A 27,391-nucleotide genomic window follows, 5' to 3' on the forward strand; every position below is an offset into this window, starting at 1 on the left:
GGCAGTTGGGCTCCGACCTTGTAGCGGGCGGGTGAGGGGTGGGAGCTGGAGAGAGGGAAGACGGGAGTGGGGTGCGAGGTCGCTACCAGAGTCAATGGCAGTGCTAGCCAGGCTGTTTTTACACCAAAGCCCTTTATGTTTTTGGTATTATAAATTTAATGTGATCAGTATATTGCTTATCTGTTTTTCCTTTTGGCACTGATCCATCCATGCTTTGAGAGAAGTGAACTTGAATTACACAAAGTCTCTAAAGGTTGCACTCAGTAGATATTCTCAAACATGTGCCAACCTATTAAGTTCACATCATACAGTCGATTAACACAATGTATATATTCTAAGGTGCTATATATGACTATTTTGTTCCGAGGAAATTTGGTCTTATTGACATTATGAGTTGCTTTCTTCGGTCTTTTTCAATTTGGATCTTTAGAAATTTAGAGTAAAATTACCATAGAGAATACGTCTCACCACAAACTCCGTCACCCATCCTCTGTTGGGGTGTTACGGTGCTTACACCAAATACTAAAACATCGCAGTTTATTAAGTTATTGTTTTGTTTTATTGGTTGGTTGTTCAAACTTGATACAATCCTATAGCCCATTGTTTTCATGTGAATTTGCTTAGGAGTCATTACATAAAGATTTTTACTTGAAATCCATTAATTTCTTCTACAAGACCAACATATACTTTTCTAAAGAACCAGTAAATAGACACATTTGTTTGTATAACTTTGCCATAAAGATAGTTTTGGTTTTGTCTAGCTCAACTAGTTTTTTTCTATCCCTTCTGCAGATTCATGTCTTTTACTTTTTGTATAATGGAAGATTTTATTAAAATTTTCAAGAACATATATTAAATTGATACAAAGTCTTCGAAGCAAAACTAGACCCGCACGTCCTAAAAATTGCTCAAGTAAAATTAGACCTACTCTTACTTTCCATTGCTCGCATCTCACCATCCTAGTTTCTTTCTTTAAATACATGCCAAGCCCGTGTCTCCTTCCCTTGAGAATGCACAACTAATATTTTCCTTCTCTAGCTGTTAAATGTGCTTGTACTTTGAGTTTAGATCATGGCCAGCACTTCTCCGTAAAACTATCGTCAATGATACTCGGTGCTTCGATAAACCCCAAGCTCAGAGGCGGAGGTTAGTGTAGATTAAAGTGGGCCATGGCCCCCCTAACTAGAAAGTTTATTAAAAACACTTGATTCCACCATTTAAGTGTTGATGAATTGCTAATCTAGCCCTCTCTATTGGTACCTCAAGTTTTAAGTTGGTTGCCCCCTCTCAATTTTACTTTAAGCTCCGCCACTACCCAATCTATCATAGATCGTGAACATAACTGACAGAAACTTGCAAAATATATGTCATTGCAAAACTTCAGATAGAACAAGCAAGACATTTGAAAGGAAAAAATAGTTGTTTTCTTCTAACTCGCATATATGGGATCTAAACATGCATTGACACTCACCCAAAATAGTTGAGTATTCTCCCTCCATACAAAAAGAAAGTCGCTCAACGATTAATCTGATAATGCTTCTTATGCATTGTAAATATTAATAATTATGTTTATATATTTGGTCAAAATTAAAAATGTTTAACTTCTTACGAAGTGAGAATGACACTCTTTGCGGGACGGAGCGACTATATGGTATGTGTAATTATATAGAATGTTTAAAAGTATATATCTGTGTTCAAATTATTTGTACTAGGAAAAGATTGTTAATTTAGTAGCAATTTTGAACCCAATTTGGTCACAGTGACAATGCAACAATACAATAGGTCTCGAGGTGTTTGGTGCAAAAGAAAAAGGTTTAGGGTTGACGCACCGGTACGCCAAAGCAGACCTGGAGGTGCACCGACTTTTAATTTGGAGCGACAAAACGCATTGCGCTCAATTAATTATTAGGTCAGTCACTATCGCTTAGTGCTTACTGCCTCTTCGTTTGTTAGGCGTAGTTGCACTAGGAAAAAAATATAAAAGGATAAGAAAAAGAAAGAATGGCATGCTAAACAATTAGCCCGCAAGAGTGTCTAAAATACTCCTTCCATTTCAAATTACAAGATGTTTTGACTTTTCTAAATATATAGTTTTTTATGTATTTATGTATACACTATTTGAATATATGGTAAAAACAATGTATTTAGAAAAAACAAAACGGAAGAGAGAGCGCTACAGTAATCACCATTCCTGGCCACAACATTCCATCGTAGCAAGCCATGTTAATTTGCAGAATACTGAAGTAACCGCCAGTTAAAACTTCAAACCCCTCCTCCTGCGCCTGGGTTACACCATATTTCACACCCCTACAATTTTAATTTGTCTCCATATATACCTTCTACGTGGTATCTCTGACATGTCAACTGCTGACATTAGTCAGCATCACCGTCACTGCGTACTCTGAGACAAAGATGCGCTTTCACAGGCTTGTGGTCGGAGCTCCGCACACAGTCGAGGGACTCATATGAGCTCAAGACTGCATCCAAGCCTGAAGAATGGCCAACCTTGAACAATATCCTGTCTGTCCAAGAAGGCACTCGTATCTGCACAAGTGAAGATCACAAGCACAAAACGTCAGGTTTCAGAAGCTTCCATTGGTTCATATTCATATCTGCAAGTGATGTTATTAGTTCAGTCAAGATACCTTAGAGCTTGTGTCGTAGATGCTACTCCCGACGTCATATTTGTACGTCGGCTTAAACGACAGGGTCCCTTCACAGTACCCGTTGAACACTTCGCCCTTTTCGGCTTCTTGCAGAAGCTGGTCTTTGCCTCTTAGCTTCTGATGAAAGAACAAAATAATTAAAAACATGAGACACTGATATTCAGTACAAAAATAGTGACTGATTTGTCAACAGGCACTTACACTCTGACGGTTCTTCTCAATCATCTTCCTTGCAGGTATCGAGCTTATTCCTTCGAGTCTATAGTTGAGATCGCCGAGCCACACTGTTATGTCGGCAGATTGGGCGTAGGGTGTGCCATACTTGGAGAAGAGCGAGTGTGAAATATGCTGGAATTCGGAGTTCCTCTTCTCCACCTTGTGTTCATGAGCTGCACTTTATTTACATACACCTTGTTACTTCGAAACAGCACTTGGTTAAAGTTAACGGCTATATCACCGCTACAAGTGACACTGACGAAAGCCGAAAGCATAAACCAAGAGTTGAAAATCAAACCTGCAAGATGGCAGGACACAAAAACCATCCGGATCCCACTGAAGTTGATGTACATGGCCACTGCTCCTTTCTTTCTCCCAATGATACCACCACAACCTCCAACCGCATGTTTGTCCACCTTCATCTCTGTCCAAAATGAAGAAATAAACAGACTAATTTGACTGACGAAGAAAGATGAAGTTGGCACTATAAGCAATCAAGAAAATTCGCGATAATAAACAGATATAAACAAGGTTCACAGTCACCTCTGATGTACTTCTCGGAACTCCTTGAACCGAAAAGAAGCATCTGAAGAGACTGCATGCTCTTCTGACCCAATAGCCTGAAATTTTATGGGCATCAAACTTTTTGTGAATATTGCGAAAAGCTCAGAGATGTTCAATGGAAGAGACGAGAGTAGATATCTACTAGTTCCTTACACGTGTGTCTCCGCCAACGCCTCCTGCAGAACTTGCGAAACATCTGATTTTGGTGCTTCTTGCAGCCCAACAACTAGCAAATCGAACTTTCTGTTGGAGCTCACCAATTTCGTTACATCTTCCACGGACATCTACACCAATACAACACATACCAAGTCAATGTAAACTGCATTAAGAAACCATTGTAAATGGCCTAATCATCACCGAGGAGAAATGGATCGAGTCAAATACTCAAATATATGTACCTTGCTATTCATGTTCCATGTGACGATGCAAACGCAGAGCACAGAGTTGGTGGTGAATTCACAAGCTTTCTGAATTGGAATTGTCTTTATTCCTTCATGAGTTCCATCTTCATCGATCGAAACTATGCCATTATTGAGTAGCTTGCTTCCCCTGCGATGTTTATGTATCTATATCAATCAAGAAATGCAGAAGAATCACAGCAAAAGGAAACGCTTACAAAGTCCAGAGATGAGATACCATTTTGGAAGAGTAAAGCTGCTGCAGTTGCCCATGCCGACTCACTGAAACTGAACCCTTGTTTCTGATCATCTGAGAAGATAACAACGGAGCCCTTTTTATACAACTGTATTCTGAACGGTCAAAGGGTTCCAGGTGTTAGGTTGATCTCCACCAATTGGCCCAACTGGGACCTTGATCCACGCCCTGATCGGGGGCGCTCAGCCTTTCTACTGGCTGATGGGCCCCTGTCGCGTAGCGCAATAAATAGGAGGTGGGGGCTGGGGCTCGATACAAGAGGTTCACCGCAGCCGCCTGTTCCTCACCGACGTCCTAACCCTAGACCGATCGAGAGGGTGCGTTGTGAGCGACGGGAAGCGCCATCGCCTTCGCCGCCGCCACTGGACCGCGCCTCCACGTCGCTGCTACCTCGTCGGCGGCGCTATGGCCACGACTGCGCTTGATGAGGTACATCAGCAAGTTCCCTTATCTAAGTTAAGTTTTTTACCCACTAGATCTACACCTAGAGGTTCTATTACGTCTATCACCAGGTACCAGGAGAACCAATCTGATTTGGATACGGATACTATTAGCCTCCAATTCTTTGAGCGTTCATTTGTATCTTCCATGTGCTCTCAAAAAAATTTCAACGCATTATGAAATAGCGACAAGTGGAACACCGAAGAACCAACCATTTGGGCCAGCTGGATTTGATAGTTAGGTACGGAGTACTGCATATCTTTGATGTGACAATGATTGAGATCTCATTTGTCTTCCCGGTTCCCATCTTTAGAAGGTGGCTACAGCAGTCCATGTATTATTAGGGGGAACGTGAAAGAGACTGCACAGAGGAATAGGACCGCGAACTTGCTCTATCTGCGGTTTGGCACGTTTAATTTAGTGAAGTGGTGACAAGGCAATGCAACATTTCCTGAGCAAGTAGCCTTCGCTGGAGTTGTAATGGAGAAGCTCCACTCAGGAACATGCTGGACCTTCCTGAAGTTTCGCACATCCACCAAATTCAACAACTAGGTGATAACCTTTGTAAATTGTACTCTTAACAATTAAATAAAGAACTGCAGCGCTGTAAGTGACATCTTCTCTACACTTCAACGTTTTGATATCGGTGCATCGAGCTGTTAGGTCACTAACCTGTGCCGGATGGACGGAGTTGCAATCTGCATCATCTTTTCAATACAAAATCTCCACCAATTTGTAGAATTCACTCATTCAAGAAGGCCATTCGTAACACATATATATTAATGTGTTGCTTGAAAGGAAGCATCTGGTCCCTTCTCCAGTGACGTTCCAATCAAATGGAGATCGAGTAAAAGCACTGGAATCAATCATCCGTCCCTTGTTCGATGAGCTAGGTCCCAGTCCCAGTCAGAACAAATAAAATGGTTTTCTTTGGTTGACGCATCAACGTGCTTGAGAGAAGATCCTTCCAAATCCGAATGCCAACGGAATCGTATTGCTGTGTTGTGGCCACGAGAGTGCCAGGATGGCATCAGTCATCAGGGCACATGGCAACAAATTAACCGCAGTGGCCAGCTGGCCGGTTCCAACCTCCGGAAAATCTGCCACATGCTGCATGCGTAGCTCAAAGTCTGAAACGATTCACACTCTCCGTTGAATTGAAAACAAAGAAAAGTAGCGAGCAGGAGACTCACCGCCTCACCGGGGCGGGGACGGACGGGGAGTAGAACAATCCGCTGCAGGAGCAGGAGCAGGAGCAGGAGCACCGGCTCCCCGCGGCAGGCCGTGGCGTCCTTTATTGAGGCTTTTATCTGTATACCCTTAAAAAAGATGCCACACTTCTACGTACCCCTCAAAAGTTGGTCGTCACCTACGTGCCATCGCTCGAACTTTTCTTTTCCCTCATGCCATTCCGTCGGCATTTGCTCCTAACGGTGGGTAACGGCTCTGGAGAATGACTCAATTGCCCTTGGGCTTGTATGAGTGTCTGAACTTTTTCGTTTCCCCTGTGCCATTGCCAGGCCAATTTTCATTTCCTCTGTGCCATTACTGTTCATCGGAGCCCGGCCAAACTATACTGATACTGTTGACACGTTTGGTGTGGCTGGCACGCACGCGCGCACGCGCGCCAAACTATTACTGTCCACCTCGATCGATCGATCGTATTCGTCCGCACGCACGCGCACGGGTCGGCGGGAGACGCCGCATCAGGATCTATAGTTTGATTAATTATTTTTCTAGATATATGTACGGCATGGAGTACATACGTACTAATAATGTAGATTATACGGCCGGGAGTAATATTCTTACGACGTATAGTTTGAGACGGAGGAAGTATGTATCCTGTTGAGTTGTCTGCCTCCATCAGCGATGCAAAGACCGTACTCGATCCGAACAGTTGTCTCGTGGCAGATTTTACATATATATATATATATATATATATATATATATATATATATATATATATATATATATATATATATCTCCGCGTGCACGCCAGGGGGAGCGTCGACAGCGACGCCACGTAGTCCTCCAGCGCCTTGTCGGGGTCGGCCGTGATGGCGGCGCGGTCCAGGTCCGGGACGATGATGTGGTCGTCCAGGTTCACCGTCGTGCAGACCCACCGCGGCTCTGCCCCGTCCATCACCTGCATGTTCCAACGTGCATGTAAGTATTAGTTCTAATTCTAAAGTAACACCAACTTGTATATTGCAAAAGAAAAAAAAAGGAAGAAAAACGTATATACTCGGATGCTGTAGAAGCGGGGGTGGCGCGCGAGGGTGACAGCCTGTGGGAGCTAGCCAGCTAGTAGTAGCACACAAACCGCCATGACAGCCTGTGGGCAGCCGCTGTACAGGATGCCGCAGTACTTGCCGTACCGCAGGAACGGGAGGCTTTTACCTGTGTACCCATACGTCAGTAAAACAGCTAGCATGCATGTCGTGCACTGTTGCACTTTGCACTGTCGAAATTAATTGAACATGTAAACAGACGAATCGACCTCGCAAAAAAAAAGCATACACCGTACCAGTGCACCAACAGTATACAGGTTAATAAACAACAGTAGTACGTTCAATCAAAGTACTGTGCTCAGTAGTACGTGTACGTGCATGCATGGCCCCTGCAGTTCATTTCTTGAAAATATGTGTACGTGCGTCGGGCAATGATCCAGCGCCTATCCCCTCCAGTAGTCCTCATTGCAATGGCCCCTCCAGCGCACGTTCAATCAAAGGACCGACATGCTTGAAAATATGGCCCCTCCAGCGCTGGTGAGCTATTTTTGAAAATTTCACGTATCTGATGTGTATTTGTAATTTCCATGGTTATCAAGTGTATTTTATTATGTACTCCTACAAATAAAAATATATTATTGAAAGAAAAAGAATACAAAAAATTTTGTGGCCTGCGCCGGAAAAACAAGCCCTGCCCGCCGTAAAAACGAAACCCAAAACGGCGTGCGCTGGCTCCAACTCCGTCCGCTGGCCCACATGTCACAGGCCCCCCGACCAAACCACCCGAGCCGGCGCCAGCCTAGCCCACGCTGTTGGCCTCCTCTCCCAGTCGCTGCAATGATCCAGGGGCAAGGATGGTATTTTTCTAGTCCGGTCCCACATGTCAGAGCCGCCAAACGGTCAACACATAACAGAATGCCGACGGAATGGCATGAGGGAAAATAAAAGTTCGAGCGAGGGCATATAGGTGACGACCAACTTTTGAGGGGTACGCAGAAGTGTGGCATCTTTTTTAAGGGTACACAGGTAAAAGCCCCTCCTTTATTTCCCTGGCCACCCAACGCCGCAACATCAATGGCGATGGCGATGGCCACGGGAGTAGCCGCCGGCCTCGCATGCTCGCCCCACTCCCAACGTCCCCACGTCCCCTCCTCGTAGCTTCTCGTTTGGGGCCTCTTTGGCTGGGCTTTTTCTTTCGCTTCTCCAGTGACTGACTCACTCAAAAACCCTGCAAAGCACATGTTTGTTTGGGTTGTTTTAGGAACATTTTATTTACATTACCATAGGTTCAGTGCCATAAGCAGAAAGTCTCATTAAGCAAAAAAAAAAAAAAAGAAGAGTGCAGAACAAAGAATATACGACTTGTCTTGCGTGTTTGCTTGAAATGGAGGGGGGGCATCGAGTGAGTTTTTTTTTTAAGCCTCCCTGTGTGTTCGAGAGCTGAACGGTAATTCGGTCGGCATTTCTATAAAATGGCAGACGTAAGCTCAATTGGGGATACCAGTCTAGAATGTCAAGAGTAGGCGTTAGCTCTAAAGCCTCTAATGCTCTATCGAGGACAATTATACGCGCCATTGTTTGCATGGTACACAAATCTCATCCCTCGCTCTGTCTCCTGGATTTCACTCGTCGTACTAGCTATTCTTCTCTACTCTCGCCATAGTACCTCTGTCCCCAGAAGGATACAACTATGGGTTACGGCCCCGTTCACCGGTCTGAAACTGGCTGAAAAACACTGTTCCGACTGAATTGTTATGAGAGAAAGAAACGGTTCCGGCTGAAAAAAGAAGCCGAACAAGCTGAATATGAGGTAAGCCGAACGGGACCTACGTGTCACTTAAAATGCTTCACGTTTGACCGGTTTTTTAGTAAACAGTATTGACATTTATGGCTCCAAATTAATTTATTATAAAAACACATTTCATTTCGTAATTAATCTAATAATTTTTATTTGATATTATAAATATTTATATTTTTTATCTATAATTAGCCAAACTTGATACGCTAAAATATGACACCATTCTATAATTGTATTCTTTTGAAGACCGAAGGGAGTACTATTATTCTAATAAGAACATCACGAGCGCAACGCGAAGCCTTCGCTGGACCGACTCCAGTCGATTAGTCGACTTAGAGTAGAGCGTTCAAGGCATCTATGTTGCTCTATAGCTGTGAATGCTGGCCAACTTCAACCCAGAACGCGGGCATTTTAAAAGGACAATTGTTTCCTGCACCCTTCACTGAGATACCAGCGATGACCTCAGAGCACTGCCTGCTTCATCCCTTTTCTATAATCAAGAGGTGCCTAAGAATAGCTTGACGCATGACAAAGTCAAGCTGAAACGAGTCATACACAGGCCAAGCATTCACAGATCGAGGGCAATATGGCAACTGAGCTCAGAACATGATTGAATGATAACATCTCTGCAAATCCCCCAATGCAGACAAGTCTAGACCATACAGATAGGCAAAACGCAATACTAGTCGCAGCACAAGCCAGTTACTACACCATTGTCACTAAATTTGGAAGAACAAAGAAACTTAAGCAGCATCTGGGGTCACTGACTCCATATTACTTTTGCAGTCGTTTCAAACTAACGGTTGCCTTTGTAGAACCTAGCAGAAACAAGAAATATATCAGTAAGTGGTGTACTGCAGTCATGAGAAAGAACTTTTAAATAAAGGGGAAAAAACAAACGATCCACATATATTTATTACAACTGTGTAGCAATAAACACTATAGAAACCAACAGCATATTCATCATTTACTATTAAATGAAACCATATTAAACTTTTAGTATCAATTTCTAATTCTAAAAACAGAGCAAGAGAAAAGTGCCCCAACTAAACATGATCCTGGTTTATCTGCCAACTCCAACCATGACAAAAAAAAACACAAAAGAGCAAAACTAGGCCAATTCCAGGGGCAGGGAAGGAGGCTGAATCTGAAATCAGAAAACAGGTTAATGTTGCCTGTTGGCTGAATATTTGAACAAGCCAGCAAGTTTAAATGCCAAGGCAACAAGGTATGAGTTATACTTCATCTGATGAAAAATACAAGTCCATTATCAACAAGGTCTACAATGTGATACTTTGACTATCAGTATCTACTAAAATATTTTTTTTCTTACATAGAAAGAGTTGTATATTATGAATATATTTTTCATAATAATGAATCTAGTAATGCCAAATTTATCTTGTGCCATATAAAAATTTAGATATTCACCATTAACACAAATGCATGATAGCTAAAAATTCACCGATGAATCATCGACATGCTCAAATGATCCTTCCAATTAGAGCAGTAAATGGACAAAAAACAGAAATATTCAATATGATATTCAAACCAAGGACTTAAGTCTCATGAGTTCCGCATCAAATATCAATACAACGATCGCATAGAGAATATATCACACTTCCATGACAATATCAACACAACATATGCATCACACAATTTCCATTAACAGATCCAAACAATAAAAATGCATATGAGAGAATCAGGTTAGAAGGACACACCAACAAAATGTGCTGCAAACAAAATTAAAATTCAGAATTTACCATGTCCGTAAAACAAAATAACATAGCATTACCAAATTCAGCAAGTACCACAGACTACAGTTAGCAGGCATTAATAAATATAGACGAGACAAAATAATTCCAAGGGTCAGGATATCACAAAATAAAACATCAATCAAACACATAAAAACATCATTGTACTCATCAACCAATCAATCACCTACTTATAAATGATTATACATCAAGACAATGACGAAGACTGAGAATGGAAATCAGCCATAATGGTGAAAAAATTCAAACAACAACAGCAACAAAGCCTTTAAGTCCCAAACAAGTTAGGGTAGGCTAGAGTTGAAACCCAGCAAAAGCAATCAAGGTTCAGGCACGTGGATAGCTGTCTTCCAAGCACTCCTATCTAAGGCTAAGTCTTTGGGTATATTCCATCCTTTCAAGTCTCCTTTTATTGCCTCTACCCAAGTCAACTTCGATCTTCCTCTGCCTCTCTTCACGTTACTATCCTGGCTTAGGATTCCACTACGCACCGGTGCCTCTGGAGGTCTCCGTTGGACATGTCCAAACCATCTCAACCGGTGTTGGACAAGCTTTTCTTCAATTGGTGCTACCCCTAATCTATCACGTATATCATCGTTTCGAACTCGATCCCTTCTTGTATGACCGCAAATACAACGCAACATACGCATTTCCGCGACACTTATCTGTTGAACATGTTGTCTTTTCGTAGGCCAACATTCTGCACCATACAACATAGCAGATCTAATCGCCGTCCTATAAAACTTGCCTTTTAGCTTCTGTGGTACCACTTCATCCACCCTGCTTTGATTCTATGGCTAACATCTTCATCAATATCCCCGTCTCTCTATAGTATTGATCCTAAATATCGAAAGGTATACTTCCTAGGCACTACTTGACCTTCCAAACTAATATCTTCCTCCTCCCGAGTAGTAGTGCCGAAGTCACATCTCATATACTCAGTTTTAGTTCTACTGAGTCTAAAACCTTTGGACTCCAAAGTCTCCCGCCATAACTCCAGTTTCTGATTCACTCATGTCCGGCTTTCATCAACTAGCACTACATCGTCCGCGAAAAGCATACACCAAGGAATGTCCCCTTGTATGTCCCTTGTGACCTCATCCATCACTAAGGCAAACAAATAAGGGCTCAAAGCTGACCCTTAATGTAGTCCTATCCTAATCGGGAAGTCATCCGTGTCTCCATCACTTGTTCGAACTCTAGTCACAACATTGTTTCAGAAAAAATTCAAAGTACCAATCAAAAGTCATTATAAGTTCGCACTTTCAGAAAAAAGTAATCGTCCATTATGTCCTTCAATTGCATGTCCTCATAAAGTTGTGATTAGGTCTTTGAATTCCAAGGCACAGAATTCCAGATGGGTAGCAGGAGAATAAACTTGTCCCTAATGTTTGAACTTAATTACATAAGATTAAATCTCTGGATGATGAATTGTGTTTCAAGGCAATGAAAGGGTCAAATTTAAGATATGCAATAAGTTTTTTATATGAAAAAGAAATAATGAAAGAAAACAGATCAAACAAGAATGAGTTCCCACTGATACACAAGTATACAACCAGGATGCACTAGCAATGGTCCAGGTTGTTTTGCAAACATAGAATCGAGATCCATTACTTGTTTACTTTCCCCCAATGCAAATTAGTATTTGCATTTGTGAAGCTCTAAGGGCAGTCCCAACCCATAGTTTACATGGGTAGTTTCTAGAGGACAGAGAACCAAACAAATTTCCTTTTAGACCTAACCTTCGCAATACGTAGTTTCCATAGTAGTTTCTATGTATAGACAAATTTAATAACTTCATACATGCACTACAAAGAGAGACAGAGATTGGTCTGCTTGGCAACTGGCAAGCAAGTGTTTAGCCATCATGCTATCACATTATCGAGTTAAAAAAAAAAGAGTTTAGACTTGACCCTTGTGGATATGAAAAAATCACTCCAAAGGAATTTCATATTTGTTCATATGAAAAAACATTAGGGAACAAGCATTTTATTTTGCACAGAGACAGAACGTAAATATACCACAAAAAAATGGGTTACAACAATTGCGGGTCAATTATTTCTTCAGAAACTGAATGGACAACAGTTTCTCCAGTAACTGGTTCGAACAAGTAGCAGGAAGCTAATCTAGACTAGAGTCACAAACTTGGCAGAAGTGCAGAACAGAACACATCCTAGCCAAAGCATGCATATGCGATATGAATCATACCATTCAGACCACTAGTAGCAGAAGAATAGGCGGCTAGACCAACAGCGATGAGCACCAGCAGCCAGAGCACCAGTGTTTCACCTGGTACCCAAAGTAGGCTTCTATTATCTTTCAAACTTGCTCTGCTATATCATTTGCTGCTCGATTCATTCTTGCACAGAAATTGGGACCATGGGACCTTTGGGAAGAGCGATTGGGGATGGATTTTGGCGAAGCTAAGTCCGGGGAGCCAGGATCTAAGGCTGATATAAACGATGCCACCATGCCCAACATGGAATGGATTGTTTATTGCGCATTAATACTCCGTTTCTTTATGTAGAAACGGTTTCTCTATTTTCTCTTCGCTCTTCAAAAAATACTTTACCACACTAACAAAATGCTTACCTGGCAGGAAAATAAATACACTGCATTGTGACCCCTAACAATTCAAGCAGAGGAGTAATAAGCATTAAATAATACCATACCAACAGAGGGCTAATCAAGACCGCTAACTCAAAGAAACCCACCTAATCCACCAATTCACCTGGTCAACTCTTCTTGGAATTGCAGAATTTAAACTACGATGGCCTAGTGCCTCAGTGATTTATCCAACAAAGGATGGTGAATCCAACCAAGTTCAAGTCAACAAATCGTTCAATCAGAACATATAATGCGACAAGAACGAGCTAAGACCGACCGCAGTTCATCTATCGTGAACACAAAACAAAATCGCTGCGAACTACACGCAATCACAGAGACCTATCAATCCCCACAAGCCAGTTGCGATAAAGGGGTCAAACGGACGCAAGGCAACGAATCCTATCGAGGGGAGGAGACGGACCGGGAGCTCACCTTTGGAGGTGGGGGAGGCATGGGAACGGACGGGCCTAGAGCTCGAGCTTGAGCTCCTGGATGTCGCCATCGCGGGTGAGGAAGTGGAGGATGTACGGGGCGGCGCGGATGACGGCGGCGCAGGAGACCATGATGACGAGGTGCGACCGCAGCTGCTTGTACGCAGCCTCCTTGCTCGGGCGCCGCGGGAGCGCGCCGAGGAACATCTTGATTCGCTTCGCTTCTCCGAATCCGATCGGCGGCGAGGGTATGGAGCAGTGGAGGCTGTGCGGCTTAAACCCTAGCGATCCGATGCGATTGCTTCTATAGAGAAAAAGGAGAGGGGTTCAGGTCCATTTTACGCGCAGGTCCCACTGTGGATTTTCGGAGTCGAGTGGGCCTCCAGCCCAAATCCGATTGCTTCTCGTCGTTCGCCGTAAAATTGGCCCCATTGGCCTTCTAGAAAACGCCATATATGTTGTTGTTGTTGTTATTATTGTTGTTATTATTGTTGTTATTATTATTATTATTATTGTTATTGTTGTTGTTATTATTATTATTATTGTTATTGTTGTTGTTATTATTATTATTATTATTACTACTACTACTACTACTACTATTAACAACAACAACAATAATAATAATGATGATGATGATAATAATAATAGTAATAATAATAAATTAATAGAAGGAGTGAAATGAAGTTTCTAAAAAAGGAAGAGTGAAATGAGCACATTCAACTTGAGAGGGAAATGAGCTAACTCCCCAATCATGAATCCCTCACAATGTATTTGACAACTACGTTTGAAGTTTTACTAAGTTTATGAAAAATCATGTCAATACTTGTATCTCCAAAAAGGTTTATTATGAAAAAAAATATTATTTATCTTATGATATTTATTACGTATCATTATTATTAGTATTTTTTGTATATATATATTGGCAAACTTGATGTTGGATTGACTCCTCAAAAGGTGATAATGACATTCTTTTTAGGACGGAGGAAGTATGTTGATACTTTTTCATCAAAATTATTTTAATTTAAATTAGAATTGCATCACAGCGTAGGTATTACGTGCTCCTACTTCACTTTTGTCATTTCAGACACCTCGGCGTTCCAACTCCCGTCGACCTCGTTGTCTCTTTTTTCGCGCATAGTCTCATTTTTCAACTCCAATGGAATTCAAACGTACTCCTATATAATTTTGAACTGGGAATCCTTGCTGGTAACATATTTTGGTGGTATATGTAATAAGCAACTTGTTTTCAACTTTGGCACAGTGTTCAAATCACTCCTTTTTTTATATTATGTTCAAATCACTCCTTGGGCCATTTTAGAAATTCTAGAGCGAAAAAAAGAATGAAGAAGGCCAGCCGGTGAAGCGGCGACTCAAGTTGAGCGTCCAAATTAAATTAATATACTCTCTCCGTTCAAGTTCAGTTCACCATCTAATTACTCTCTCAGTTCCAAATTAGAAGTCTGTTTTGATTTTTCGGATACATCGAATTTGTTAGATGTTGACATTTGTTATATCTACTAGATACATAGCAAATTCAATGTACGTCAAAGTAACTTATAATTTGGAATTTGAAATGGAGTGAGTAATAATAATTATTAAAAAAAAAGTCAAGCTGGCAACTCGTTGGCCTTGCTGGGGCCGCCCGGCTGGTACGCCACGATGGACATGGGCTCCACGAGCATCGGCAGCAGCTCGTCCTGGATGCAGCCGTACATCTTCCCGCAGTGCGCCTCGACGACCCGGACGAGGTTGGTGACGTCCTGCTTCGCTTGCAGGATCTCCGCCTCCGGCAGCTCAGGCACGTCTGTGCCCAGCAGCTTGGACAGCCGCTCCACGTTGCCCTCCACCTGCTGCTGGTAGTCCTCGAACAGCGCCTGCTTCTGCGCCATGGACAGGCTCCCCGGCTCCCGCCGCCGCGTCGGCGTGGCCTCGGCGTCGAACATGTAGTAGGCAAACACGTAGGAGCGCGCCAGCACCTGGCGGCACCGCAGCAGGCTCCGGTGCGCGTCGGTCAGCCACGCCGCGTCCCTGGTCAGGACGCCGCTCCACTCAAGCTTCAGCACGCGGTCGGCGACGGCCGGCCCCAGCTTGTTGCGCTCCGCCTTGTACGAGAAGCCGTGGGCGTGGAACCGCTGGTAGTAGTGCTCGTAGCGCCGCACCTGCCGCCTGGCGTCGTCCACCTTCCTCTTCTCCTCCTTCTCGAAGCGGTTGCAGCTGTGGTTGTTGATGCTAGTCCATGTGTGAGCCAACCCCGTCGCGCCGCCGCACAGCCAACTGCATATGCATCATAATTAAGATGAATGACCATGCAATTAAGGAGCATAATGTAATAGTAAACGATGAGAGAGAGGTTAGTATAATTACCAGAAATGCTGGCCGCATTTGCAGGTCATAAGGTTGCAGCCGTCGATCTTGTCGATGGGCTTGAAGCACTTGGGGCAGCTCTTGGTGTTGGCGAGCAGCCACTTGACGTTCTCCGCCTCGCCGTGGCTCTTGGCCTCCCAGCGCTCCCACATGGCGCACGGGCACGGCGAGTGCGCGGCCGCCGCGCACCGGAAGCAGAAGCTGACGCCGCAGGGGCACCGCACCTCGCACAGCGGCTCCACCTCGTCGGCGGCGTCCACGCGGATCGCGTGGCCGCAGTGCGGGACGCTGGGGCACCACTTCACGGCGCTGTTGTCGTCCACGTACGACTGGAGGAGGAAGTCGTGGAGCCGCTTGGCCGCCGCGGGGTCCCTGTGGGACAGAAGGCGCTGCACCACGGCCTCGTCGCAGATGGCGGGGCACTTGAACGCCATGCACGGGATCTGTTTCTTGCCGAGGTCCAGCGCGGCGACGAAGTGCTGCGTCCAGCAGTCGTTGCAGAAGGAGTGGCCGCAGTCCATGCTGGAGACGTGGCGCGGGGAGAAGTCCTCGAAACACACCTCGCAGAGCACCCTGCTTCGTGAAGAAGGCCTGCTGCTGCTGCTGCTCGTCTCCTGTTGCTGTAGCACGACGCCTGCCTCCATGAGCATGCGTTCTTGCCCTTTCCTCTCCAGGTGGTCACCGAGGTAATCGGTGTTCCACCGGTAGTGGATGAGAAGAGCACGCGCGTGGTGCTGCTTTATGTTGAACAGGCCCATCACCATGGACAGGTCTTGTTGCTGCAGATGTATAGATGACATAAGGAAGTCTGTAGATCACTTAACTGATGCTTACTAGACTATTAAGCAAATATAATAGATTCACAAATCTCTTTGGGGCTAAAGCTCCTTATTGAAAGTAGGATTATCCATGCAGAGGAATAGGAAAGCAGGATGTTTTCTCTCTCTTTTTTTTAATTGGAAAACCAGGATGGTTGTAGTCCATATGTAGCACCTCAAATCCTATGGGATGAATGGAAAAAAAAACGTTTGCATGAAGCACACAAACACAGGAATCTGAAAAAAGAGAGAAGATGTAAAGGAAGTTTTTCAAGAAGTTAACTGAAGCTTACTAAATTATTACGCAAATATAATGTGTTCACTAATCGATCTCTTAGGGGCTAAGGTTCATTTCAAATTGAAAGTAGGATTATCCAAGCATAGGAATCAGACAGCAGGATTATAATCCCATAGCACCTCATCAGATCCTATGGAATGTAAAAATGGAAACTGCTTTCATGAAGCAGAAAAACAAAGCGATCTGAGAAAGATGATAAGATGTAAAGGATTTTTTTTCAAGAAATTAGACTAATGTTAGCAATTCTTCAAATTTCTTGTAGTAATAGGCCCATTCCATAGGGATTTGTTATGAATTCTGGAGGTCCAAAACTTAGGGCTCCGATCCATAAATTTTTTTGAATAGGATTATTAGTACAAGATTCCTCCTTTTTTAAATTGTTCCAAAGGAATTGCAAACATGAAACACATCTAGGAGGAGAGGCATATTTTGACAATCATCAGTTGACTCCTAAGAATGCCTAGTCAAGCCAGAACATTACCTGCGCCACCGAAAGAGAGTCCTTCTTAATGGCCTGCAACAAGAGGAACAAAATTGATTTAGTGATCTTGTCAAAGTAACAATAGTAGTGAGTAAGCAACATGAAGATTCTAATAGAAACGATCGAGACTGGTTTTCTTGAGGTCACGGATTAAAGCTTTAATCTTTTTTTGGTTGAAGCTTCTTTACAAATTCTCTCTTTTTTCCTTAACATATTGTCTAGTCACAATATGTCCAGCAATTTCTCAAATACATTTCTAACACCAGACTAGTAGAAGTCTAAATCCAAAGCATGTGGAAACTAAAGCTGTATGTGCCCCCAATGAGGTGCCAAATACACAGAAGGTTAAAGTTCTAGTGGTGAAAGATGTGACTTGAGCTATTGTCCACAAATACACAAGGGATGGGATTCTGAATTTGTCATAAGTCAAATCATTGTAAATATAAGTAGACGGAGGGAGTAGCAATATAGGTGGAATTTGCACTCAATAATCAGTGATTAAATTGCACATAGTTAATAATTTATTGAATTCTCAATGCAAAACATCAGAAACAAATACAAGTACGAAGTTACTGCCATAGTTTATTATTAATATGGTTCTTCTTAGGGCCTGTTTGGATTTATTGGCACTAAACATTAGCAGCTAAAATTAGTACTAGTGGATCAAACAAACTTGCTAATAATGAACCTGCTAATTATTAGCTAAAGGATGCTAACTATTAGTTTTATTAGCAGGTTTGGAGTTGATAATAGGTGCTAATAGTTCATATACGCCTTCAACTCACTGTCCAACCACCTATTAGCAGGTGAATCCAAACAGCCTGCTGCTAAAAATTAGCTAGCCAAAAATTAGCAGCTATTAGCTATTGTGCTAATGGATCCAAACAAGCGTATGTTTAGTACCAATGACGACTTCCGATCCAAACTTTTCAAGGAGCCAGTGTGTTTCGGCCAAGGTCTTATTATGTATGCTTCACTTAAAAATGCAGTGTTTAGCTTACATGATTTATTATGCAAGATATTACGAAACCTCGAATGTATCTTATTGCTTTCACTTTCAGAGGTGTATATACATAAGGATCACACCGAACCAAGTTTTTTTCCAAGTTGGTTTTACTCGGTTTGTTTCAGGAAAGAAACATTGGCTTCTATTAAAACACCAAATTGGGATTAGACGACTCATCACAAGCGAAGCCAATCGGGCAAGAATTTGTGAAATCAACGGCTTATAAGTTATATCCATTTACTAGCGCGTGATAAACTTTTTTTTTTACCTTTTGCATTACAACGCGTGATCGACCTTTGACGGGAGGATTTGTAATTGTACTAACATGGAAACGATCAAAGGCCGTCAGATTCGACCAAATCTAAGTTTTTATGGGTGGTGGATTCAGTCAAGATTTAAGGCATTTGATGAGAATCGGAAGCACAACTGCCGGGACAGTCGCCGTTGCTCACCGAAATCTCCGGGGACCGCCGCGGCGGGATGTCGTCCTCCTCCTGGTCCTGCCACCCCTCGTCGTCGTCGTCGTCGTCCCCCATCACCAACTCCTCGTCCTCGTCACTGTAGCCGTAGAAGTCGTCAGCATTGTTCATGGGCGGCGCGCGGCGGGCGGTGCGGCGGCTCGGTCGCTGGCGGCGCGGCGGGCGAGGGATAGAGTCCGTTGGGCAGGGCCGCACGGGGTGAGTTAGGGGCTCCAAAGTGTTTGACTCGGGTATTCTTTGCCCACGATTTTAGGTCTTTTTTTTATGATGGATTTTAGGTCTTGTTGTTTCTAGTTGGACCGGTTCGCAACTGACTGCAGCGCCAGCGACATAATTACTGTACTTATTATAGGTGTGTTTACTTTTCGTTCTGGACTACTCAGGGTATCCCGAGGCGTACCTAGCCGGCCTTAAGGGCACATAGATGCATAATACACTAGGTAAAATCCTCACGCGTTGCCACGGTTCTTTATAATTAATTATAGAGTGCCTAATGAAGGAGCATCCAACGAAACAAACTCACCAATGTGTGATTTGAAACTGAGGGGTGCCGCACGTTGATTTGGGAACAGTTGGGTCCACATAGGAAGAGATGTAAACAGATGATCGGGGACAATGGATGGGTAGATAGGCCTGATATATGGCGATCCGATGGTTAGCATTTTAAGATGACGTGGCTTACTGAGAATCCAGCTTTATAGTAATTAATTAATGTTTGCTACTAGCCTCCATCTATATACAACCCGTTCGCTTGGTCGTAAACGATCGTAAATTTTCAGCCAAAACAGTATTTTTCTCTCACACTAAACCAGCCAGCCGTAATAATCTATGATCGTATACGATCGTATCAGCATCAGCCGAACAGGCTGATAGATATATAGGATTATTTTTTTGGCTGCGTATACATCCTTAGTTCATTACGTGCATTCCACTACGATATACATGCATGCATGAGACGTTTGTCCAAAAGAGCAAAAACAACATTCGGCCTGTTCGCTGGTTGGTTTCTGGGCTGGTTTGGGCTGGCTGGTGCTGGTTTGTTGTGAGAGGAAAACACTGTTGGCTGGCTGGTTTGGGCTGGTTGAAACCAACAAGCGAACAGGCTGATTACCTAGACGGATGGCTCCAAGCCAATAAAAGCCATGGATGAGTTGCAAGTGGACTCTAAGAGTCTCCAAACAGGTTTATTTTTAGACATTCAATCTTAGCTCTAGATGTCCAAAATCAGACACATAGAATGGGTGCATGTGTCAAGCAAGGTTGCTTAGCTCAGACAGACTGTGTCAGTAAACGCAGTAATTAAGATTTGGTAGTTACATATAAGAAGTTTTTACTAGGGCAACCAGCCAGAAACCATGTCAGGGTCAGCTTCACTAACACAACAGTCAATAGTTATCAATGAATTCCCGAGCAATTCTAAACCAACATATGCGATTCATTCCCGTAATGATTATAACAAACAAACAGCAGACTCCTTGCCTTATTTTCGGGATGAGTGATACATCGCCAGTGAAGAAAGCAAGCAAAGCTGGAGCTCGGCCATCAAGCAAGAGAAAGGAGTCAAACAGGGTTGGCCTGGGGAGCGAACCGAAAGCTCAGCTTTGCTCGTGTGCGCCACCCAAGCCCGATCGGCGCCCAGCTTCGCGATGGAGATCTCGACGAGGCACACCACCACTACACCGAGTTTGGACTGGAGATGCCGGCTCTAACCTCGACCATGTGAGCGTCGTGGAAGATGCCATCGTCGAGCTCAAGGACAAGCCAGTGAGCTGGATCAGCCATGGGCAGAGAGAAGAGACAGGGTGGGGAAAGGTGGGGAGGGAGGCACCGTGCCCAGAGTCGACCTTGGACTGGAGATTGCCATGAATGGAGCCTTGAGACATGCCGCGTCGTCACTCCAAGACGCCATGGTGGTGTTGAGGCCCTCTGCTCCAGGGAAGAAATACAAATGGTCCTCCTTCGACTCCATTCCTCAGGTTCACATCACCAGGTCAGGTCAGACCGATCCTATTTCTCCAGCGATGCAGCGAATAAAAATCTGAAAACATGCTCTACCAGACAGATGAGCCCAGGTCAGAACCCTTTTTTTTTTACTTCAGACTTCAGTACACTCGATCCTTCTTCTATGTTAACAGCCTAAAATCATTTCACGGCACACTGTATATGCATCTGCTGCCACACTGGGCCGGCCGGCGCACCCCGACGCCGATCAGGCCGCGAGCTCCTTGGCTCGGTCGGGGCCGTCCGGCCTGTAGGCCGCGATGCTCATGGGCTCCGCGAGCAGCGTCAGCAGCTCGTCCTGGATGCACTTGTACATCTCCCCGCACAGCCGCTCCACGGTCTTGGCGAGCGTGACGGCCGTCTGCTTCTGCCGCACGATCTCCGACTCGGGAGTCCCCGCCACGACGTCGCCCTCGGCCAGCGACCTGGACAGGTGCTCCACGTGCTGCTCCAGCTGCTCCTGCTGGTCCTCGAACAGGTTCCGCGCCACGCCCAGCAGGCTCGCGCCCGCGCGCTTCGCCGTCGCCGTCGCCGGGCGCGTCCGCAGCTCGCTCCCGCCGCCGAACATGTAGTACGCGAACACGTACGACCGCGACAGCACCTGCCGCGACACCAGCAGCCGCCGGTGCGCCCGGGTCAGCCAGTCGCCGTCCCGGATGGCGAGCGGGCGCTCCTGGTCCGACTCCAGCAGCCGCACCCGCTCCTCGATGGTCGCCCCCAGCTTCTGCTTCTCCACGCTGTACGAGTCGCCGTGGATCTTGAACCGGTCGTGGTAGTGCTTGTACCGCTGCATCTGCTCCCTGCTGGTGTCCACCGTCTTTCCACGGCTCTCCTCCTTGTAGCGGTTGCAGCTGTGGCCGGCAATGCTGGTCCACGTGTGATCCATGCCGGTACCTCCGCCGCAGAGCCAACTGCGCCATGAAAAAAAAGGGTCAGCAATCCAATTTGAGACATGCCAATAATCTCCCCCAGCATGCACCCATGGCATGCGGGTTGCTGAGTTTCACATGTTTTCAACGAAAGAGTTTATAGACATGCCCGCCCGCCCGCCCGCCCAAAAATGCCTGCAAGTGTAAGATTGCCAACAACATACCACATACACTGGCCGCACTTGCAGCGGACAAGGTTGCAGCCGCCGTTCTTCTCAATGGCCTTGAAGCATTTGGGGCAGCTCTTGGTGTTGGCGAGGATCCACTTGATGTTCTCTCCCTCGGAGCGCTTGGCATTCCATTTCTCCCACATGGGGCACGGGCAGGGCGAATGCGCATGCGCCATGCAGTTAAAGCAGAAGCTTAAGCCGCAGGGGCATTCCACCTCGCAGTAGCACTCGCCGGTGCCCACGCGGATGGCATGGCCACAGTTTGGGGTGCTGGGGCACCACTTCACAGAGGCGTTGTCCTCAATGTAGGACTCAAGCAGGAAGCGATCGAACCGCTTGGCCATGTCTGGATACTTTTGGCCAAGGAGAAACCGCACTAGGTTCTCATCACAGAAAGCCAAGCACTTGACCTCCATGCACCGAATTTGCTTTTTTCCACTCTCTACTGCTGCGTGGAAATGTCCTGTCCAACCTGGGGAAAAAAAGAGTAGTGGTCAAACTATGGTAAGCAAACTTACTAACGTCTTTCCATCAATATAGGAAATCTCTTTTCATCATTTATTTGAAAGCTCAAGGAATTGTACTACATATTTGGTAGATGAAACTTCATAGAGAAACTCACATACCAAAAATAAATAAATATAAGCTCATATTGATTAAGGCTCTATACAGATGAAAAGGTAAACACACTGAGGTGGAATGTGGAAACTCACAGTCATTGCAGAAGCAATGCCCACAGTCCATAGTCGAAACAGCACCCAAGGAGAAGTCCTCGAAGCACACTTTGCAGGTCACGGTTCTCCATGGTGTCGTTGAACCAGCTGCCGCCATGCTATTATTCTCCTGCAGCACGATTCCTGCATTTCTGAGCATGCATTCTCGCCCCTTGTCTAGGGAATCGTAGATGCCATCGATCCTCCACCGGTGGTGGATGAGGAGGGCTCGTGCTTGATATTGTTTTATGTTGAGCAAATTCATCACCGTAGACAGGTCTTGTTTCTGTAGGTACGTTAGTAGAAAATTGTAGTTGATAAAAATTAGGGTAGGACAGGCATAATCTGAAGTTCTGAACAATGAACATGAACGCTTAAGAAATGGTTAAATCTGTTCATTACCTGTGCAGCGAAAATGGTCTCTTGTGTGATAGCCTGCAACGACCAACAACAATTATCCATGTAACATGTTTCTTTAGAAAATAGTTCAGTATGAAAACAGCATGGATGAATCTAGTTAATTAAAACAAATAAAGAATCTTCTTGGGGAAACAAATTCTCTGTTTTGGGTCAATCCACTGATCTGCACCTCAAACAGTGCCAAATGGTACGTATATATTATTGCACAAAACAAGACCAAAAAAAACAGCTGTTTACACCATAGATCAAACATCTGGCCATCAGCTGATGAGAAGTGAACTAATGTCAGTACAACAGATGAATGATTGCTTGCTATAACATGCCTTGTTCAGAGGTTATCAAGTTACAGTGAATGCTTGATTGGTTATATTAGTGGTAATAAATCTACAAAAGGGTAAACAAAAGCTTGTGGTTTGTTTTTCCAGTTTAGTAAATCGAACTTTGAGGTTTTTAAGAGAGAGAGAGAGGTGAATAACATGCATCTCGTAATTCTTTGGCAGAGGTGAGATTTTGTTGAGCAATGGCCACTACTTTGGGCAAAATTAAACACTACACTTTACAGTGAAAGACAGGTACCCTGATCGAATCTAGCAATTCTTATCTTACAACTAAGTAGGAAGAAATTTGTTTGTTTCACTGCCCTCAAATTCCAAAACGACACGGATACATCCCACGGAAATAAACTATAACAACCCAAGCCCCCCAAGTCGATCCGGTTAGTTCCAGACATCCGGCACCGGTTTGAGCCAGGCCTCCAAGAATTAGCGTATATAGCACGACTTAAAGCGCGCAGGATGGGCATAACAGAGTGTGACGCCCCCTTATTTTTCTTTCTTGCGACGATTGGACTTAAAGATTTGGTGAGTTGGGGTACGCAGGGCGGCTCTCCAATCGATCGGCGAGGTCCTCCCAGATCTCGCCGGCGCGGAAATCCCAACCCGGGAAACACACAATCATCATCCCCGCGACGAGCCGGGGCGCCCCTGGGTTCGGGTCGGACCACTCACCCAGTAGTCCGCGCCGTCCGGCGGCGGCGGCGGCGAAGAGTCCTCCTCCAGGCCGGCGGCGGCGTCCTCCTCGGCGTCGTCGTCGTCGTAGAAGTAGTCGCACACCTCCTCGTCGTCGCTCGCCATGGCGGTGGGTCTCGGCTGATCGCGGCGGGGTGGGGAGACGAGAGGGCAGCCGGGCAGGGGAGGGGAGAGGAGAGGGTTTTCCGAGGGAGCGAGGGGCACTGATGATGAACAAACTGATGGGCGATGACGATGCTTCGCGTGAACTCGAACGCAAGAGCGCAACGGCAACGCCCAAGGGGTTTTTGCGGTGGATGTGGGCCAGCGCTATGCCACGTGCCGTGCCACCACGGGTTGGTCTTTGGTTCCGGTTGGACGGGTCCAACTCGTCGCCGGCTGTTGTCAACCCAAAAAAAAAAAACTCGTCGCCGGTGTATAGCTGGCAGGGCGGCCTCATCCGAGAGGCAGAGACGGATCACATCTCCCTTCCAAGGTTTCTGACGACGAAGAATTATCTTTACGGCGTCTTTTTTATTATCTTATATATATAAAAAAATATTTGATGTATGGATGTGACAAAAATAAAATATGTACGAAACAAGGCCTCAAAAGAATCTTTCTAACGACGCATCATGTGCAACGTTTCCTTAGCTTTCAAATTATCTCTACCTACTTTATCAAAAACGTGCGTTAAGATAGTAGTATGAATGGAACGAGCCAACACCTACCTATTACCAACCAAACCTTATATAGGCCATGTTTGGATCCATGGGTTAGAACTAGTTTGGGTTAGTTGGAGCTCAACTAGTCCTAAAGTAGCCAAACAGGAGGGCTAGAGTGGGTTATTTGCAACTAGCACACCCTAAAAAACTATCCCCCAAAGAGGTGATTATTTGGGCTAGTTGGGGCTATTTGAGGTGGGGTCCACTGTTTTCTCTCTACTTTCACCCGCACCAATGATTTGGAAAACACATTTATTATCATTTTAACACTTGTATCCAAACATCTCTTAGGCTAGAGTTAGTTCAGGGCTAGTCCTGAACTAGAAACTAACTCTAACCTCTAGCTGTGCTAGAGTATCCAAACAGGGCCATAGGAACTATTAGTTACTCCGTTTTTATATGACCGTTTCATTGCACGGCCAAACCGTGCATGATACCATTTTCGCCACTTATGCTATTATATATGCCTTATAATGCGACGCTTTGTTTTTTTTTCATGACCATATTTATTTGTAATCTTGGTTGAAGCATCCGAATCAATATGACTCTGTCCATGAACTTGGTGTACAAGATCACACCGAGTTGTTTATGGACGGGCTCGTTGTGGTCATTCAAAAGGGCATTTTTCGTAATACGGTTGATTGTTTTGAGATCGCACGGCTGATCCTCCGCTGGTGGTGGATAGATGGTACAGTACATTGCACGTATATGCAAGTTTTTGGTGGAATAGAAGCGCCCACGGCAGGTTATAATAACAAAAGCATTAATGGTCAATACAATATCTGTAAGTTAGCATGATTGCACACCTTTGCTTGGTTAACAGGGATGGGGCAGGGAGCTAACCCATCGTCGCATAGCTTGAGTCCAACAACACGACAGTTTCCCATGCTAGTGACGCTCCATAATACCATGATAATAGACAATTCAAGTTTGAACGTGTATTGAACTATTATCAAAATGTAATACCTTGAGTGCGATGTTTGCAACGTTTTATCTGTAGCTAGTTGTCGTTATTATATGAGTCTTCACAAAATATAAACGATTATTAGCATATAATTGAAGTTTTGATGTGAAATGTATAGAAACAAATGTGTTCATTACGACGTCGACTATAAGTTATTTCAAAGGAGCCTAAGAAACATTTTTTTTGTCATTTAGAAGGGCAAGATACAATTGATTGCTAAAAACACCATTATTATTTAATATCCACTTGACACATGAGACCCACCTATCAGTGCTCAACCGTTCTTTTCTTGTTTTCCTCCATCCTCTCCCGTTTTGTCAGTCCCTAGTTATCCCTATTGTTTCCCTTCGCCTTTGTGACACCGAGCTCTTTGACATCTCTCCCTCACATTTAATCTAATCAAATCTGCTCATGCCTATACCTTCTCTAACGTGATTGCCTATCCCCCCTCGCGTCCTTCCTCTTGCATGGATCCCCCCGCCGACACACATCCTATGCCCCACTCGCAATGATCTGACACCCATGGAGCAAGAGGCATCCATAGGGTCATTATTATAGATCGAGCGATCACCTATCAGTGCCCAATCGATCGGCGAGGTCCTCCCAGATCTCGTCGGTGCGCAAATCCCAACCCGACAAACACACAATTATCATCTCCGCGACGAGCCAGGGCGCCCCAGAGTTCGGGTCGGATCACTCACCCAGTAGTCTGCGTCGTCCAGCGGCGGCAACTGAGAATCCTCCTCCAAGCCGGCGACGGCATCCTCCTCGACGTCGTCGTCGTAGAAGTAGTCACACATCTCCTCGTCGTCGCTCGCCATGGCGGTGGGTCTCGATTGATCGTAGTGGGGTGGGGAGACGAGAGGGAAAGAGGAGAGGAGGGGGCGGGGAGGGGAGAGGAGAGGGTTTTCTATTGGAGGGAGGGGCACTGATGATGAACGAACTGATGGGCGATGACAATGCTTAGTGGCAAGAGCACAACGACAAAGGCTCAAGGGGTTTATGTGGTGGATGTGGGCCAGCGCCATACCATGTGCGGCACCAGGGGTTGATCTTTGGTTCCGGTTGGACGGATCCAACTCGTCGCCAGTGTATAGCTGGGAGGGCGGCCTACTCACATGATACGTGCCTTGCCGCGCGCTTAAGGCTAATCCGAGAGATAGAGACGGATCATATCTCCCTTCTAAGGTTTTTGACGATGAAGATTTATCTTCGGCGCATTTTTTTATTATCTTAATAAAATTTTATTGTATGTATATATGTGTCAAATAAAACCTCATCGTAGCTCTACCAAACAAGGCCTCAAAAGAATCTTTTCTAACAGACACACCATGTGTAGCACTTCCTTAGCTTTCAAGTTATCTCTATCCACTTATCAAAGACGTGCGTCAAGATAGTAGCATTAATGGAACGAGCCAACACCTAACTACTATTCTATCTGTTCCAAATTATAAGTCGCTTTGGCTTTTTTGGTTCATCCATTTTGCTAAGTATCTAGACGTATATTATATCTAGATACGTAGCAAAATGAATATACCAAAAAATTTCAAAACAACTTATAATTTGGAACTAAGGGAGTACCAACCAACCTTATAGGAACTATTAGCTACTCTGTTTTATATGACCGTTTCATTGCCCG

At 44.7% G+C, this 27,391-nt stretch overlaps 3 protein-coding genes across 3 annotated transcripts; all 3 read right to left on the reverse strand.

Moving 5' to 3' along the window:
* Positions 1-2,031: 2,031 nt before the first annotated feature.
* Positions 2,032-4,154, reverse strand: LOC136471310 (type IV inositol polyphosphate 5-phosphatase 11-like). The gene is made up of 8 exons (XM_066469042.1): positions 4,083-4,154; positions 3,845-3,995; positions 3,600-3,730; positions 3,426-3,502; positions 3,181-3,306; positions 2,868-3,055; positions 2,646-2,783; positions 2,032-2,544 (listed from the first exon to the last, which is right to left on the reverse strand). The coding sequence occupies exons 1-8, from the start codon at positions 4,115-4,117 to the stop codon at positions 2,374-2,376; spliced, it is 1,017 nt and encodes a 338-aa protein (XP_066325139.1). The 5' UTR covers positions 4,118-4,154; the 3' UTR covers positions 2,032-2,373.
* A 10,767-nt stretch (positions 4,155-14,921) lies between these two features.
* LOC136471320 (probable E3 ubiquitin-protein ligase ARI2) lies at positions 14,922-19,025 on the reverse strand. Its single transcript, XM_066469053.1, has 4 exons — positions 18,797-19,025; positions 17,339-17,371; positions 15,742-16,520; positions 14,922-15,651 (listed from the first exon to the last, which is right to left on the reverse strand). The coding sequence occupies exons 1-4, from the start codon at positions 18,932-18,934 to the stop codon at positions 14,985-14,987; spliced, it is 1,617 nt and encodes a 538-aa protein (XP_066325150.1). The 5' UTR covers positions 18,935-19,025; the 3' UTR covers positions 14,922-14,984.
* Positions 19,026-20,244: 1,219 nt separating this feature from the next.
* On the reverse strand, positions 20,245-24,429 carry LOC136471330 (probable E3 ubiquitin-protein ligase ARI1). The gene is made up of 5 exons (XM_066469062.1): positions 24,064-24,429; positions 23,039-23,071; positions 22,637-22,922; positions 21,918-22,395; positions 20,245-21,735 (listed from the first exon to the last, which is right to left on the reverse strand). The coding sequence occupies exons 1-5, from the start codon at positions 24,187-24,189 to the stop codon at positions 21,033-21,035; spliced, it is 1,626 nt and encodes a 541-aa protein (XP_066325159.1). The 5' UTR covers positions 24,190-24,429; the 3' UTR covers positions 20,245-21,032.
* Between the last annotated feature and the right edge of the window lie 2,962 nt (positions 24,430-27,391).

This window comes from Miscanthus floridulus, chromosome 1 (assembly GCF_019320115.1).
Source record: "Miscanthus floridulus cultivar M001 chromosome 1, ASM1932011v1, whole genome shotgun sequence".
NCBI classification, from domain to species: domain Eukaryota; kingdom Viridiplantae; phylum Streptophyta; class Magnoliopsida; order Poales; family Poaceae; genus Miscanthus; species Miscanthus floridulus.